We start from the raw sequence: 18,998 nt of genomic DNA on the forward strand, positions 1-18,998 counted from the left end.
CTCCATCAGGAAAAAAAATCATTACTGGAAGACACTTTTTCCTGAAAGATAAATGACACCCCCCCCCGCATCAATAGTCCCAAAATGAGTGGATAATCCATTGCAACATGCAGGATTCTCTCACCAGACAAGGGGCCCTGGAAAGGCTCCTTTGAAAGCTACGTTTGAAAGCTACTAAGATAAGTAATTTCCAACGATGTTCATGAAATAATTCCTAACCTTCCTAGCTTAAGCAACAACTACCTCCAAGATGGGAGCCATCTCTTTATTTCGTATTTTCTGCTCTCTCATGTGCTCTCAATCCATAACCCCCTCCAAAAAATTCTGGTGTTGATCCAGCAATATGTGAGCAGAAAGGAAAACGTGCTTGGCACAGTTCTGCTTGTGCCAGCAGTACAGGAAGGACTGCAGCAAACAGGGTGCTTTAAAATAGTTGTTAACAAAACAATAGTGTGCGTATGGAGCAATGGAATGTTCAATACATGGTTTTGCACGATTTTTATTTAATTTACTTTTGAAACTGTTATCAGAATAAATACCTTGTGCTATGCAGAATAAATACCTATGTGCTATGTGTGTATACAGAAAAGTCAGCAGGGATACAATTGCATTCACTTTGCAGAAGCAAATAAGTGATTTTAGCCTTTCCACTTGTGCAAAGACTAATGCCAGTTTGTTTTATTTGTTGTACTCTATTTATGTAAGCTACTTTGGGCCCTTTTTTGGAGAAAAAGGGGATATAAATGCTTAAATAAACACCGCTTTTAAAACTGTGCTGCTACTTTAACTATGAGTGCTGCCACTTCTGTTTTATAAAACTGTAGAAATTAAGAAAGAAAGAAAGAAAGAAAGAAAGAAAGAAAGAAAGAAAGAAAGAAAGAAAGAAAGAAAGAAAGAATTGCTGTACTTCCTAGGGGGCACCTTTGGCTGTCCAGAAACATGTTCTCAATCCCAGTTCTTGCAATGTTAAAAAACAGGCAGGGAATAGATGGAATGGCTGGCATACTTCCTGCCCACCTTTTGTAAAAGTAGTTTTATGCTGCCATTGCATTTCTCCTAAGCACCAAAAGATTTGGGAAGAGAACCATGTTCCAGAAAGAGGTGATAGCCTGGGCCGTTTCTGCACGTCCTTAAAGGGACGGCCCGCTCACCGAATGTGGGCAGCTTTTCCACTTCACTCCAGATGTCTACGTTTTCAAAACGGTTGTCGGCTGTTTGGCTTCTCTTTTTTCGGCACCCTGTCTGGAACCACACTTTTCATAGTGCCAGAAAAGGTGCCGAGAAAACAGAAGCCAAACAGTCTGCAACCATTTTGGAAACACAGACATCTGGAGTGAAGTGGAAAAGCTGCCCCCATTCGGTGAGTGGGCTGTCTCTTTAAGGACATGCAGAAATGGCCCTATTTATGGAAAGCTAAGCAATCACACAGAGAAGTCACACCTCCTGGTCAAATGATCAATTAATACCCAACCAATGAAGAATGCTAATAGCAACAAAAAAAAAACAATTTGCACCAGTCAGGCATTACATGGTAATGGAAATTCATGTCAGCGTTGATCACATGGTTATTTCCCACACCAGTGGACACCTCTGTCATGGCTGGGGACTACATGACGGCGCCATTCTATGGGTGGCGAGACAGCTCTTTTCTGCCCTATCGGGTAACCTATAGTCCTAGGGTATCATGCCCCAGTTTTCAGGAAGGCCAACTGCATAATTTAAAAAGAGAATCATAACCTCGTTAAGAATTTGATGTAATTAGCAAAATAAAATCAGGAACTTTGAACTCCATACTCAGTATCACATCAAACACATTCCTAGAATGGACTGAGCGATCTTTTACAATAAGTTGGGAGAGTCTTCGGACCTGCCTGTGCAGCCGTTTGCAGCGATCACTTGCTTTAATACTTGCCAATGTACTTGTAGACAACTGAGGCATTTATACTTTTTAAGTTCCACAAATATGCCAATTAACACAATTTTACATGCTGAGCTATACATGATGTATTTTATGTTGAGAAAGCAGCAAATGCAGTTTAGGTTTGATAGGAAAGTAAGTATTGCATATATTTTACTTTTTTCCCAATCCCCTCCTCCCCCTGCATGGAAAAAAAATCTTTTCCCCACTACAGCTTCAATATTTCCAGAAATTGTGTATCTCTACACATGACTGAGAAGACCCATGCAAAGTGCTACTGCAGACAAAGCAATGCCCTCCAGGGTTGCCCGCTCCAAGTTGGGAAATTCCTGGAGATCTGGGAGGTGAAACCTGGAGAAAGCGGGGTTTGGGGAGGGAAAGGACCTTGGCATGGCATCATTCCATAGAGACCACCCCCCAAAGTAGCCGTTTTCTCCAGGTGAACTGATCTCTGTGACCTGGAGACCAGTCGTAATTCCGGGAGATCTCCAGCCACTACCTGGAGGCTGGCAACCATAATGCCCCCTTAACTGCAGTTACTAAACCAGGAAAATTTCAGTGTAGCTACGATAGGCTATTATAGCAAAAAAAACCCCAAATATTTAAAGTCCAGCGGCATCTTAAAGACTAACAACATTTATTTCAGTATGAGCTCACTTCTTCAGATATGAGAAGAGAATGTCATTTGGAGAATTCTTACAGGAAAAATTACGGAGAGGGGAGGGACAAAGTTTCCACAGCTATCCTCCTCTTGGGTGCCAATTTTTCCTTCCCACCGTAAGAGATTACCATAATCAGCATTAACTGTGGTTAAGGCTACCTTGGTTGACAAGTCCTGATTAAAAGGGCAGTTAGAGACCTTCAACTATGGTTAACATTACTGCTGACATGTCTTCAAGAGGGAACAGACAGTTCCAGTTGCCCCATGCTTGGTTCATGATCTTTCATTCACGTTTAATATGGAACCGATGCATCAGGCCTGAACTGGAAAGCAAAAGCTCAATGCCTCAGTGTGGTCTCAGAGTAAGGCCGATTCCAGATGGCCAGAAATTGCGGTTTTTCTGCAGAAATAATCGCTTACCGGCCACGGGTTCACTTTCGTCTCCATCCGCTTTGTCTCGCAGCATGCCGTGCCGTCCCGCTTCCGGATGTTCGCACAGCCAACTGAGGTACCCGGGATTGGTTGTTTCCTCCCCGTCACAGTTGACGTTGGGGGCCTTCATTGGTTCGCATTTCGGTTTTTTAAAAAAAATTTTTTTACGTGTTTTGCGCAAACGCACAGGTATGCAAATACGCAGCGTCAACATTTGTGCACTTTTGTGCATTTGTGCACATTTGCACAGTTCGATGTGCACAAACGTGTGACTGCGCAAATGGCGCCTGGTTTTTAAAAAAAAATTAAGGGAATATTGTTGCCGGCCGGCCGGCAAAGGAAGGAGGGAAAGGGGAGGGCCTCTCCGCAGCGACGAAGCGTCCAGAAGTGTGCAAACCCGCAATACCGCATTCACACCGTCCGCTTATAGAGCGCAACTGAGCGCCATGGACCGCAGGTAAGCCGGGACGGGAAATTGCGGGTTTTTACGAGTGAGGTCGCTGAAAAAGCGAAAGCACTCGCTCTATTTGTGCCCATCTGGAATCGGCCTAAGTCTCCACACACCACAAAACGTGGCAATCCAGCAATTTCTGCTAAAACCATTTATTCAAAGATTGACACGCAGCTTTTCAGCACTGAAGTCCCCCCAAAACAGCTTCCCCCCAACCATTAAAGCGATACCTGACAGATGATACCCTGATGCTGCAACATCTCCTGCTTTTCCAAATGAGACAACAGCATTCCACCAGGGTAAGGACCCTTCCTGAGTTCTCCACTCTCCCCCCTCCCCACCTTTGAAGATGTGATGAGTTAATACTTCGCTCCTGGTTCTTAAGAAACAGGCACTGCCTGGGCCCTTCAACCGCCAGGGACGTACTCTGTGTAAGAGATCCGTCCACCCTCTTTAAAACCTTCAAAAGGGAGGGAGAGAGAGAGAGAGAGAGAGAGAGAGAGAGAGAGAGAGAGAGTGCCAGAACAAGGAAGGCTGAGGGGATTCACCCTTCCCAAGCCGTAAGATCAAACAGGCTTGCTTGATGGGAGACTTAGCGCCACAGAAGCACGCTAGGGGCACAGGCCTCTTTCACCTGTTTTGGCGTCACACACTTGAATGCCCCCAAAGAGAAAAGCCCCCGACCCCTTGCTCCACTAGCAAGCCCCCCCCCCCGGCCTCCTCATTTTGTACTCAGTTCTCCATTATCCACATACCACTAGGTGAAGTGATGCATTTGAGAGGTCAATTTACTCTTGTGGGGGGCGGGGGGGGGGGGCTGCCATGAATCTCTATTCTTCCACGTCCAAACTTTTAAAAAAGGGAGGGGGGGGAGGCTGAGAACTTGTGTGTATCGGCTTCACCAGACACTCCACAGAGAGTCAATAAGGCCACAGGCTTTTAATACGGACTCAAAGGAAACGGAGTACCGCTCACGTACGAAGGAACAGGTTCCATATCGAGGAAGGCTTTTTTCTCTTCCAGAAGACCAACCATTATACATTTTTGTATCTGCCAACAGATCAGCTTCCATATAAGAAGGGTTTTTTTAAAAAAACAAAAAGTGTTCATGGAATCATGCATCGTTCTAAAGAAAGAAACAAAACAGGACATCTAAAAAGATGTCAGCGTCCCAACATATTTCGTGCCACTTCATGCATTACGTTTTTAGGGATAGACTTAAGATCGTTGTTTCCCTTGGTTTATCTAGTCAGGGCCCCAAAACAGCACCGTGTTTCCTGGGCAACAGGGACACATTTGGAATTCAGCTGAAAAACGCATCCTTATCTCCTACAACTGGCAGGACGATCCTATTATATAAAAGGCAAGCTGTGTTAATGACAATTCATCTCTTATCCTGGTGCTACCTGGCGCACTGGGGCATATGGGAGAGATGGTCCGTCAGAAGGACTTTAAAAGTCATAACCAGCACCTTGAATTGAACTCAGGAATAAACTCGCAGCAAGTGTAAGCTCTTTTAAAACAGGCAAGATGTATTCTCATCAGCTGAACCCAATAATAATCTGGCATGTTCTGAATCAAGTGAAGGCAACCTGATGTCTTTGAAGGCAACCCAACGTGCAGCATTTTACAGGAACCCAACCACAGGGTTACAAAAGCATGCATGAGCATGTTGCTGAGGGAGGGGGGCAGCAAAGCTCCACTGGTCCTTCCCACAACAATGGGGTACAGAGTGGCTGATGTATCCAACACAGTGGCTTAAATTTCCAGGTTCAGTTTCTCTTCCAGCATGCTCCTCTGCTCTGGAATCAAGGGGGGGGGTGATTACGGCCTGCAATGTTTTAGGTGTCTACCATAAAAACACAAAATGTGAATGTGATGGACTTGTACGCCACAAAACTATGCTCACCGGAGCACTTGTTGGCAAACCTGGCTTTGGGCTTTCCCACTTTAAGACATGGCCCTTCGGTCAACACATTGCTCAGTTTTCCTACTATGTTGATTTGTTATCAGTGAACACAATGGACAACAGAAGCATCATAAGGGAGATTTTCAGGATTGACAGACAGGAGGACCAAACAATATGGGGCACGGGGATGTCCTAGTAAAAACACTGAAATAAATTCTCTGCTCTTGTAATTAATTTAACAATATCTTAAGTTGTCATACCGTGGTATGAGAACATACCAGCTTCACCACAAATATAACTGGTTGTGTGTCATGGAGAAATGCCCCCTTTCATCCTCTTGTAACATGAGAACATGTGTTTTATTGCTAAAGAGTGTCTTGGAAGTGGGAGAGGGTGATTGGGAACATGCAATTGGGGATGGCCCAGGCTAACCGGATCTTGTCAGATCTGGGAAGCTAAGCAGGGCTGGTCCCGGTTAGTACATGGATGGGAGACCTCCAAGGAAGTTTAGGGTTGCTATGCAGAGGCAGGCAAAGGTAAAACACCTTTGTTAGTCTCTTGTCCTGCTTGCTATAAGTTGGCTGCAACTTGACACACTGGGGGGGGGGGATCAACTTCCCATTTTCACTTCTCATCCCCCCTCCTCTGGAGCAGCAATTTGCCCACTGAATTGTTAGTAAGTTCCCCTCAAGAAGACAAGTAGCAGCTGTGGGGAGGGGGGATCATTTGAGGCAGGAATAATTGATGTGGGGAAGCACAGTTGTCCTCTCCTCTCTTCTGGCCTTTGCTGCTTCCACACAGACATTTTCCTCTGCAGGCCCCCCCATGCAGCGGTTTTTGGGGGGATTTCCACATCACGATGATGCGCCATGGTCCCCCTTTTGTGTTTTCAGCTCCTGCTTCAGAGCCAGTTTCGTGTAGTGGTTAAGAGCAGTGGTTAAGAGCAGCAGGATTCTAATTGGGAGGGCTGGGTTTGATTCCTCACTCCTCCGCTTGGAGCCAGCTGGGTGACCTTGGGTCAGTCACAGCTTCTAGGAGCTCTCTCAGATGCATCTGATGAAGAGAACCATGATTCTCAAAAGCTGATGCTACAATAAAGTTGGTTCATCTTAAAGGTGCTACTGGACTCTACTATTTTGCAGCTACAGACTAACACAGCTAACTCCTCTGGATCTATAATGCTATAGTGATATTCCTACCACCAATTAAAAAAATAGCAAGAAGCTTACCAGAGACAAAGAAGGGGGAAAGGACCAGTATGAAAGGAAGCCCCCGTGCAGACACTCCATCGCCACTGGGAATGAGTCTGCATTGACAGCAGCAGGGAGAGAAAAAGGGAAATTGCGCCCCCCCCCCCCAGAAGCACCCCTTGATACCAATCCCTTTCTCTCCTACTAAGCAGCAATAAAACATTCTGGTCATCTGACCACAGAGTTCCAGCATCTTATCTAGTTCTATCCTTCCAGCACCCTTTACCTGCACTCAGGGCTTTTTTTCAGCGGGAACGCGGTGGAACGGAGTTCTGGCACCTCTTAAAAATGGTCTCATGGCCGGCGTCCCCGCCCCCTGATCTCCAGATAGAGGGGAGTTTAGATTGCCCTCCGGGTCAGCAGTGCAGAGGGCAATCTAAACCCCCCTCTGTTTGGAGATCAGGGGGCAGGGCCACCGGCCATGAGACCATTTTTGCTGAGGGCGATTTAAACGTTAAAAAACTCCCCCCTTGTTCCAGCTGACCCAAAGTGACGTCATTGTGCGGTCCTGAGTTCCACCACTGAGTTCTACCACCTCTTTTCCCAGGAAAAAAAAGCCCTGCTTGCACTTTAGCACCTGAACGAGAAAACAAACTAAAATGCATAAGGGGAGGAAGGTTTCTTTGAAGCAGGGGCTAGGCCAGGAACCAGTCTAGAGAAAGCTTTCATCCCTGTGCCCTCTCTCCCATTTAAATCTTTCACTTTCGCCCCCTCTTTTTCGCCTGCTCTGGCTTTCCACTGGAGTGTGTTAAACTTTTACTTTTCCCGCTATTGTTTGGGATGTCAGGTAAGTTCTTGCCTCAGCACTTTTTCCTTTGCAGAAATCTCTAGGTTGAATAGACTTTGTGTAAACTCTGCACTTGGAATGCAGTATCTGTCTCCAGGTAGGATCCTGCTTTGGGGTGGGGTCTGTCACTGCCACAATCCCACCAGTATCATATCAGATAACTGCTGAACAAACAGAGAGGGAAAAGATCTCACGTTTTGCCTGTCATTCCTTTGTCAAACACAAAAAGCCAAAAATGTCAAGGTGCAACAGTCTGGCCTGCCGTACATACACTGCAAATTGAGGAGAAAGCGTCTAGAGGTTGGTACACTGCTCTGGGTTGTGGGTGGGAGATCAATTTTTGAATGCTCCCTTGAGTAAAATAGCTCCCTGCAAGCAGAAAACCATACTAGACAGCCAGTGCGGTGTAGTGGTTATAGAGTGTTGGACTAGGATCTGGAAGTCCCGGGTTCAACTCACCACTCTGGAAGCTTATTAGGTGACTTTGGGCCAGTTACACATTATCACCCTAACCTACCTCACTGAGTTGCTGTGAGGATATATGAGTGGCGAATAGGACAATGAAACCACTTTGGGTCCCACTGGGGAGAAAGACAGCTTATCAATGAAGTGGATTACAAATAATAACCACAGCAGGAAATAGATGGGGCTAAAACAATTCTGTCCGACTTGGTAGACTTTTTTTTTTTTAATTACAGGGTATTTACGAGTGTACATAGGAGTATGCATTAAAAGACGTCCCCAATTTCAACAAGTCTCTTCTACTTCCTCAAGAATCTGCCACCTCATTCTGCTGCACCTACAGGCCTGACCTTATCCCATCCCACTCAGAGAGATGAAAATGCCCCCAGCTCCTCAAAGAGAAAGACAGGATACAAAGCAGCCAAGGGATAATGCAGTGATCTGGTTTGTGTCTTCTCGGATGTACTTCACTATGAGCCCTGACCTGGATAGCCCAGGTGAGCCTGATTTCGTCAGATCTCGGAAGCTAAGCAGGTTGGCCTTGGTTAGTAATTGGTGGGGAGACCTCCAAGGAAGACCAGGGTTGCAGAGGCAGGCAATGGCAAACCACCTCTGATAGTCTCTCGCCATGAAAACCCCACTAGGGGTTGCCATAAGTCAGCTATGACTTGAGGGCATGATTTCATTTGCTTTGACCTGGATAGCCCAGGTGAGCCTGATCTTGTCAGATCTCGGAAGCTAAGCAGGTTGGCCTTAGTTAGTAATTGGTGGGGAGACCTCCAAGGAAGACCAGGGTTGCAGAGGAAGGCAATGGCAAACCACCTCTGATAGTCTCTCGCCATGAAAACCCCACCAGGGTTCACCATAAGTCGGCTATGAGGGGGCTCTCCACCACCACCACCACCTCACTATGAAGAGAGACCTATAAAAAATGTTCAGCGATACAAACATTTGTATGAGCATACTCGATTTGACCTCAGTTTACTATGAATTGATTTCAATATATCTACTTTCTTCAACTTGCCATACACGGCCAACTCATGCGTTAAACAAAAGAAGCTTACGAAGATTTTTTTAAAAAGCAATTGTTTAGTCAAATGAGTTTCCCCCCCGTTTAACACATTATTAAACCTCCTGTCCATATCTAGTGATGCCTCATCTTTCCATGCCTAAAGTTTAACTATTTGTAAACTTTAATGGCTTTTCTATAAAATACCTGAAGTTATGACAATAACATAGAGAATTAAAATAATGCAACTGCTAAAAGCAAAAAGGTTATTTAAAGCCAGCAGCCGTTTAAAGCAGTAATAAAATATCCATTATAAATAAAGTTCAAGCCAGCCTTCTGGTAACATTTTTCAAAAATCCTTCTATAATAAAAAGTTTTTAACTTGCCAGCTAAAGCAGTAGAAGGGGGGAGCTTGTGCAACGTCTTGAGGGCAAAGAGTTCTACGGGGTAGGTGCCAAAACTGTGAAAGATTCTCCCCAAGGCTGAGGGTTGATGTGAAGGGTAAACAAAGACCTTTATGGGAGGAGAAACTCGGCAGAGTTCATGTATCCCAGCCCGCACAGGGCTTTGAAACTCAAGAACAAATACCTGAAGGGCTAGACTTTTGGGACCTGTGCCTCCAACATGAAATTGTTCTTTTAAAAAGGAACACATCAAACTTAGATCTGATTGGGAAACCCCCCCCCCACGTTTACCAGAATTACAACATTGCCATAGTCATTGTGTTGGTATTGACAAATGAGACGCATCTCTGGAGAAGCTACTTCAAACCACTTATAATGAGAACAGTTTCACAGGGCGCCACTGACACTGTGCATTTGAGGTACAGGTGAGAGAGATGGAAGAAGAAGGGAGATCTTCCTTGCTGTTGGCCCCACTAGTTCTCCGTTGCCACCACATGTTCCAAGAGACCTTGTCAGTCATTATATTTGACCATGGGGATGAAGAGAATGCCCTAATCTGGATGGCCCAAGCTAGCCTGATTTTGTCAGATCTCGAAAGCTAAGCAAAGTTGGCCCTGGTCAGTACTTGGATGGGAGACCACCAGGGAAAGACATTGAAAACCCTACAGGGTCAGCTGCAAATTCACGGCACTTCCCACCACCACCATGAGAAGAATATGCAACACACAATCCTCCTGATAATCACAATTGCAAATCTGTCTTTAAGAAAAAAATTGAACCCTGAAAAAAACAGGGTTTGGGTAACATATTTCAAAGCTGGAATGTATATGCATTGTCTCTTTCAGATAAAATGGTGACTGTGCATACTGGAAGGATTGCGTGTAGCACATTTCCCCATATGTGTGGATAAATGTAGTGACCAAAAGAGGCAAGGAGAATCTTTCCTACTCTTGGCTACTAGCTGGTTGGCCCAACATCGGCTGCAACTACAACAGAAGAAACTAACTTGGAGAGGGGAAATTGGATTTTGGGTCAGGCATATTATCCAACCAAGAGAAAAGGTTGGGGTGAGGGTGTGACTCTAATGCTTGCTTCACTTTGAAGAGGGCATTACAAAGAGCTGAAGCTCATACTGCAAGCTAGAGGTACAAACAATACTAGACATGTTCTTCAAACCACATATGAACATAATCAATTGTTGTGTTGACCCATCTTGACATATTATAATCGTTCACTGTAATTGAAACTCATCAACAGAACACAATATAGGGAATGAAAAGATAACTAAAGACCCTGTAAAATGACAGCCATTTAAAGGTAATAAAAATAAAACAAAGAACTGGAAAGCTTGTCACATGCTGAATTTAATTTTGTACTGGAAAAAAACGTTGAGGCAATAACTACAGAAGTTTATTAAAGTAAGCCTACAGTTGGCTACCTACATAAAAAATAATACTGCTGTTTTAGTTCATTCAGTCTTTCTTCTGAAGACAAATTGGATACCAAGCAATAGATTCAAGATTTCAAGTGTCCTGTCAGTTTAGATGAACCAAGCAGTAGAATGGTTTCTATTTTATTCCAGACATCTGAGAGAGGAGTAAACCTCTAGTGTTTCTAGCGATCATATATGACCCCCTCCCCAGTTTCCAGCATTCAGTCTTACTCTTGTGTAATCAAAAGAAACAAGGGTGGGGTAGGCAAAGGTGCAAGCACTGAGTCAGTACTGACCCATGGGGGAGCGTCTCATCACGACGTTTTCTCGGCAGTAGGGTGTAGGTATGCGGCAGGGTGGGGTATGCAGATAATATTTTCAAGGGCTGGGGTCAACAGAGAGAGAGTACAAACTGAGTTTCCGTCCCAATGCCTTTCTTTTATTTCATATTAAACAGTCACTATTCAAACCTGAGAAGTTCTGGACATGGGGGGGACATATGGCTTAGTATTGGTAAGCAAACTAAGGAAGCTGAGTGGCAAAGCATTAGCATTCCTGGCTCAATCCCTGGAACTTCCAGTTAAACAAAAATCAGGTGGTATACGATGTGAAGGACGATGCCTGAGGTCCTGGAGAGACACTGCCAGTCAGAGTAGACGATGCTGACTTTGAGAGACCAGGGGACTGATTCGCTATAAGGCAGATTTGTGTTATGTCATGTCAAGCTTGTCCACCGTTACTGATATTTCTCATTCATAAACTTCCCAAGAGGCCTAGGCTTCTCCCCACAATGCTTGAAAACCACCAAAATACGTAACATTTCCTACTCCAATTGCTCCCAAGGGTCAGTACAAGAGCCTCACTAGGCACTACGATGCAAAAACGAGTTCATGAATAAGCGGCAATTGCTAAGAGAGGTGCCACTAACATCAAACATGCTCGAACTCCTTTGTTCATTGGCAAACTTCTGATCTGACCCAAGCAACCTATTCTTGATCAACTTTTCTCTCCTTGAAGATATTTTCAGAACTGTGAATATCTCTTCCCCCTCCACAATACAATATTTATGCATGCCTGAACGAATATTCTCTATCACTGATTCATTACTTTGCAGCTTACTGCCAAGACCGTAGTTCAAAGCCAGAGCCATCTATTACGTGCGCGGGAAGCTGCAACTAGTTCAAAGAGATGTTATTTAGATGCATATGCGCAAAAGCCAAATTCCTCTTTTTTCCTTTTCTAGATTGATGACCCAGAAGATACAGCTGTTCTGTTAGCCACGTGACAGATACTGAAACGGGCCTCCTGCATCAGAACCCAAGTGTTTTACTTAACGTGGAACAAAATTTGAGTCCGGTTAGAGATGTATCTGACAAAGTGAGCTTTGACTCACGAAAGCTTATAACCTGGGAAAAAATATGTTGGTCTCTAGACGCTGCTACTGGATTCAAATTTTTTCTGCTACGGCCACTCTCCACTACCACCACTACTGACTAATGCAGTTCCTGAAACGTATTAGATGCAGCAGTTTATTGGTGGAAGAAGCTGCTTACCTGCTTTCTGTTGTGCTGCAGCACCTCTGCTATGGATAGGCAGAACATAGGATTCCACCACCCAGAGCTCATTTTGAGGGGGAACATGCAGGAACGCAGTTCCGGTAGTTCCCCAAAGAGGTCACATGATAGGTGGCCACACCCACCTGACTTTCAGCCATTTGGGGCCCGTTTCAGCCTGGATTGGGGCCGAAATGGCCCGGATCGGGCCTCTGATGGGTGGTGGAGCACTCTCCCACTCAGCAGCGGCCCGATCCTGACCATTTTGGGCCCCTTTTCAGCCATTTTCAGCCCCTTTTTAGCCATTTTGGGCCCAATTTCGGCCCTGAATGGCCAAGATTGGGTCCAAAACAGCCAGGATAGGTGATGTCAGGGGTGTGTGGCATATGCAAATCAGTTATGCTAATGACACACTCCTGGTGATGGCAAGGGGTGTGGCATATGATAATGAGTTATGCTAATGAGTTCCTCCAGCTCTTTTCCTACAAACTGACCCCTGCCACCATCAATAAGGTGGGGATCCGCAAACACAGAGGGCATTCAGGGAACAGAATCCAACAATGTTGGATACACATATATCATGCTGTGACGTTCCTGTGCCACTAATGAACTTTTATGCCAGCAGTACCTGCTCATTTTCACCACAGTTTTTAGATGATTCTGAACGATATCCATCATTCAGATGGGAAAGGATGCAACCTTTAGATTCATGCAGCTCATTTTCCAGCAACTATAAAGAGTTAACATTCTGAATGGCAAAAGTCTCAACATTTCTATTAATTTTTTAAAAAATCAATAGATCCAGAGGAGTTAGTCTGTAGTTGCAATGTTAGTCTGTAGTTGCAAAATAGTAAAGGGTCCATTAGCAACTTTAAGACTAACCAACTTTATTGTAGCGTAAGCTTTCGAGAATCACAGCTCTCTTTATCAGATGCATCTGATGAAGGGAGCTGCGGTTCTCAAAATTTTATGCTATAATAAAGTTGGTTAGTCTTAACTCTAAAAAAAAATCAATATTATCCAACCCAGAAGAGAACCAATTAAACAAAATGGGAGGTGTGCCAATTAGATCTCAACACATACCAGCTCCAAAAGCAAAGAAGAAGCTTTTGTCAGGATACTCTTCCAACAGATCTGTCACTCTTTTGCCCATTCTCTCATTCCGCTTGTAGATAAGCTCCTGCCGAAAGTAGCTGTCAATTTCCTGAGCAGTGATGCGTTCATGAGGAGGCAAAGTGGCATTTATGAAATTTGGAACCTGTGAAAGAAGAGAAGAGGTGCTTAAAAGGCAACAGAAATTAAGATTAAATACTAAATAGTACATACCACAACATCCCTGGGGAAGGCAATGGCAAACCACCCTGTAAAAAGTCTGGCAAGAAAACATCGTAATGCAACATTCCCCCATGGGCCAGTAATGACTTGGTGCTTGCACAGGGAACTACCTTTAGCTTTACCACAACATCCTCCAGGGAATGCATGTCGACTGCTGATCGGTGCTTCCATGAAAACATTTAGCAAAATACACTCAAAGCAAAACCACAGCACTCAATATTTTCCCATTGCCGCAACAGTTCTCTAGCAGTTCTTTGCAATGGGGTGACATCAAGTTATGCATTTCTTCTGACAGACATTCTTGGGCAGGCATCCTGCCAAATATCTAGTTAAGCCTCTTAATCTCAATAAAACATAGCAGTCTTACCTAAACAGAACATTTCATGGTTTTAATACCACAACAGGGAAAGTTCTACACAATGTTCTAACCTGCTAGGGCAAAGAAGACTCCCTTAGCTGGTCTTGTTAGCTTCCATCAAGTTTCCCCCTTTTGGTCCATCAGAAGATCTCCAGTTTGAGATCCTACGTGGGCTTGACTCATAACAAGCATCAAGATATGAGCCACATCAAATCCTCAAATTGAAAGGCGTTATGATAGAAACACCAGGTTGCATGCTTGTCAGATCATTCCTGAATGTTTCCAGGGTCTGAATATGGAAGCCAAACACATTCTTTGAAACAAAATTAAAAAGCTTTGCAAAAGTAGCTCCTTGTAGTTCACCTCACCCTTCCAAACAAGCTGAGCAAACACAAAGCTGGTATTAACTACAAACACGTTGGTTCAGTTGAGACATCACAAAAAATCATGGGTTCGTTAACTATTATTTATGAACTACTGATAATATTTGAGAATCAACACTGAGGCTGAATCCACACACCCGCGGAGCATCCTGGCATTGTGCTAAATGTTCGCTAAACACCTGGAAGTGTAGTGTCTTTCTAGCGCGAATCTAGCCTGGGGAAAAAACTAGTCTTCCATTTGAGTAAATACAATAGAAACGTGAACTGTAATGCAAAACCAAAACATACACACTTTAACAGCACAATGTTGGTTTTAAAGTCTCTTTCTCTTGGGAACACTGGAGGATTAACATGAGAGTGAAGCCACCTGGGAACTGAAAGACACAGAGGGGACGAGACTCACTTGAGACGTGTCATGGTTGAATATGATGGAGTTGAGGTCTCCGCAGTTGTAATGCTTGATAAGGTCCTCCGTCGTGTAAGGGATCTGAAGGCTGCCCGAGCGAAGATTCTCTTGCTGCAAAAGAGTCTGATTCAGAGCAAAGATCACCTAGGCGGGGAAGGGGAGGGGAAAAAGCAGAGATGCTTGTGAATCCTTGACTCATTTGCTAAGAAACTTCGATCCCCACACCTGCACCGGTACGTTTAATAACTGAAGCCTAAAGTAAACAAAGACTATTTAGATATAACACTGCAAGGTCATGTTGGTCTACTGATATACTGAAAGAGAGTCTAGCTTTCTTTAACAGTAAGAGATTTAAAAACATATTCGGGTCAAACTGTGGCAGTCATTTTGCTGTCGCATCCACCACTGTATCAGAGTTCCAAAAGCAACTGCAGTATCAAAAAGTTTGGAAATCCCTGAATAACATGTTACGCTTGAAGATGTGCAACTTCCCCACAACTTAAAAAGCAGCCAGGCTGCAATTTTAAAAGCACAGCCCTGAGACAGGAAAAAGAGTAAAAGACTGCTTAACGCTTTCCCCTTACAAAGTTATTTTCATCTCAAAACTCCCTTCCAGCTGGTCACGCAAGTTTCATTGCCCCCCGCCCCTCCCCCGGCCACTGCTACAAGGGAGGGAAGAGAGGGGTTTAGGGTTGCCAAATACCCTGAAGGTGAACGCAGGGGATGGGAATGTCACATTGAGGTAGGGGGGATGCAGAAGTAACGGGTCACACAAGGGGCTGATTGAGTAAAAATCGATCCATCCCAAACACTAAATTGGGGCCGATTTTTACTCAATTGGCCGCCATCATGATGCATTGCTTACATGTCACACCAGAAATGACATCATTCCCAGTGCAATGCAGAGGCGCTCCAGAGTGTACGGGAGTGCATTTCCCCCTCACCGTCATGTTCTCGCACCTTCTCTCCCCCCGCCACTAGCCAGGTGAGAGGGGACGGAGGTTGGGGGTCTCCCGTCCCCACTGGTGGACTGGCAAGTCTATATACGGGTAGTGTATTTGATAATTCTAGCACAGCAGAATCCGAAGTGGTTCCCACAAGTTTTACTTGTCACACAAACATTCCCTTCCCTGCCTCTCATTACAAGCTGGACTTAGCTAGACCACTGTAAAACATCCAACATACTTCTTTGCATTGAAGCAGTTCTGATAAACCTTGTTTTGAACCTCAGCACGCTGCATACACCCAAGTCCTTGAAAATCTTAGACTTCTATCTTTCCCCCTTCTTGGAAAAGCCTTTGGGGTACGTCGGCATGGGAGGGGTGAATTTGAAATGGCCCAAAGGGAAAGTTAAACAGCTCCTCCCTTGTACGAGGGTTCTTTTTGAGGCTGCAGCCTGGCTGTTTTTTTTTAATTATTGTTTTAAAGCTTGCATTTGGCATTTTAAAAAAAATCTCCCCCATGCTCCTTTTATAATTGCAAGACCGACAAGGAGAAATCCCACTGCACCTTAACCTATTAACTACTCAAGTTACAGACAAAATATACAATCATAAATGTGTAAAAATAATTACACTTATATCCAATCAAAGACTCTAGGAATAAATACATCAAAGCACATCAAGACCGATGCACACAATAATTTACAGGATGCTATTAAAAGTTCGGAGTCAATTCACAAAATCATAGAATCATAGAGTTGGAAGGGGCCATACAGACCATCTAGTCCAACCCCCTGCCCAGTGCAGGATCAGCCTAAAGCATCTCGGACAAGTATTCATCCAGCCTCTTCTTGAAAACTGCCAGTGAGGGGGAGCTCACCACCTCCCTAGGCAGCTGATTCCACTTTTGAACTACTCTGACCGTGAAAAAGTTTTTCCTAATATCCAGCCGATACCTTTGTGCATGTAATTTAAGCCCATTGCTTCGGGTCCTACCCTCTGCTGCCAACTGGAACAGCTCTTTGCCCTCCTCCAAATGACAGCCTTTCAAATATTTAAAGAGAGCAATCACGTCCCCCCTCAATCTCCTCTTCTCCAAACTAAACATTCCCAAGGCCCTCAGCCTTTCCTCGTAGGGCTCAGTCTCCAGACCCCTGATCATCCTCGTCGCTCTCCTCTGCACCCTCTCGATTTTGTCCACATCCTTTTTGAAGTGAGGCCTCCAGAAATGCACACAGTACTCCAAACACTCTTGCATCGATTATGTAGACCTTTCACAGCTCTGCTTGATGAGGAGCCAGCTTCTCTTTTGAACAAGGAAGAAAGAAAATAGAATTAAAGAACTCAGAAAGCTTATTGCATTTTGCCACCTCATTGGACTTACCTGCGGTCTACATAATGGATGCAAGAGTATTCGATTCCTGGAGTCTTTGACTGGATATAAGTGTAATTATTTTTGCACATTTATTATTGTATTTTTGTCTGTAACTCGAGTAGTTAGTAGGGTATGGTGGGATTTCTCCATGTTGGTCTAGCTGTTTACCGTAACTGTCTTTTGTGGTTGGTCCCTTTATAATTGCAACATGGTTCTTTTTTAAATTTTTTAAGTATAAGGGAAGATACACAATACTGTACGTAAACATAACCGCATGTAATGCATACTTCGACGGCTCACCACACCTGGAAACAGCAGCTTTCTTGGCACTAGAGACCCAATGTGCTTATACGGGTATAACACTTGTTAGGAATGGCACTGTTAAATTACCTCAACTTGCCAGTTTCAACTGCTCTGTCACCAAGTGGGAAGTAAAGTTGTTTCTCTTCAGGGACACCACAATATTCAAATTACATTATGAAATTAGTTACTGTGCTCCTTTAAGCTCTGGTCTTGGCCACTGCACCCTTTCTGCAGGGTGAAAGCAGGGGGGAAGCTGGTCGGCCTGGGTCACATGTGAAAAGTTTTTTCTGGCTTCCCTTTGGACCCAGAATGTTGCCTTCTAAGCATCCAGGAGGCACTGTACTTAGGGCTTGCCAGACTTCCCACTACGACATGAGGCCTATTGCCAATTGCGGCTGTTGCTTGCCAGCACTACCAGGAGCAGCAAATAAAATAAAAATAAAAACGTTGCTGGCCTCCTTGTTGATACATCACAATGGGTAGCTCTAGGAATTGCTGGAAACTCTATGGTAAACATCGTGACATCAACCCCCGCCTTATCCCTGCCCTCCCAACCTTCTCACTCATTGCCAGGCAACCCTTTCTGTACTCTCTGGCCTGCAAAGAGTACCAGCTTGCCTGACACTCTGCTTACAGTTCCGCTACCCCAGCTCGAGCATTTTATCTCTGTTTTCATGGTCATTCCCAGTTCCTGCTTCCTTGCTCTTACTCCTGTGCAAGCCCTTTCTCTTAAAGAGACTTTTACCACAGGGGAGGCCTTTGCTCCATAGCGAACTGATGACATTTGGGCTTCCTCCTGTCTGCTTCTCCCTTGCTCTTGGAGGTTCAACTAGCTTTTTCCTTGATTCTGCAACAGAGCAGCTCCCTCCCTTATGGTTGTGCCCCTGCTTTACCCCCCCTCCCCAGGGAATGGGGGCCCAGGGCTGTGACAGAATCCCTTCTAAATTGCAATGGAACTCTTAACAACAACGTGATGCTCCTGCAATGTGTGTGAGGTAAAAATCTAAGCCTGCTTATCAAGAAGGTGAATAAGGTTGCAGTTAAGAAACCAATAGTCTTTTAACGTTCAGTAAACAGTGGTGCCTTTATGACAGATGTACCATTCAAGCTAATAGCAGTTATAAATGGAAGACTTTTCCACAGGAACAGAACCAAAAAGCTTCCCAATATAGATGTTGCTGCTAATGTTATCATATCAGGCAACTGTGATACCAGGTGCAGCTTCAAACAGGGAGCCCTTTGTGAAAAGTTTATCTTCGGTACACAGTTAAGTGACCTACAGTCTCAGGCTTTCATAACCTGGAAAATTCCTGAGTGTGTGAATTTTAAAAGTCCCCCCCCCTCTTCTGTGGAAATGCCTTTGTTCACTGTTACAGGTAGAGACGGATTGTGGTGGAAAGAATAACAATGCAAAAAATTGGGGGGGAAATTGATTCCCAAAATAAAAGCAATTCTCCTTTTCCTTTTCCGTATTAAAGATGTGACGTATTTTCTTCGTAATAATAAGTAACAATAATTAACAACAACAACAATTTTAAGTGGCATTTACATAGATTTTTTCCTGAGCATTCAAAGCACTTCATATACATTATCTCATCAGTAGTAAAGAGTCCAGTAGCACCTATAAGA

At 44.4% G+C, this 18,998-nt stretch overlaps 1 protein-coding gene across 1 annotated transcript in view; it reads right to left on the reverse strand.

The window, feature by feature from the left end:
* The window catches only part of TRABD2A (TraB domain containing 2A), a 118,658-nt gene that overhangs the window by 19,510 nt on the left and 80,150 nt on the right, over positions 1–18,998 (reverse strand). Inside the window, exons 4-5 of the mRNA XM_054987621.1 lie at positions 14,748–14,894; positions 13,352–13,526 (exon numbers count right to left, since the gene is read on the reverse strand). Coding sequence (XP_054843596.1) covers positions 13,352–13,526; positions 14,748–14,894 — 322 coding nt within the window. The remainder of the gene's footprint in view (positions 1–13,351; positions 13,527–14,747; positions 14,895–18,998) is intronic.

The sequence above is a fragment of the Eublepharis macularius genome, chromosome 8 (genome assembly GCF_028583425.1).
Source record: "Eublepharis macularius isolate TG4126 chromosome 8, MPM_Emac_v1.0, whole genome shotgun sequence".
NCBI lineage: Eukaryota > Metazoa > Chordata > Lepidosauria > Squamata > Eublepharidae > Eublepharis > Eublepharis macularius.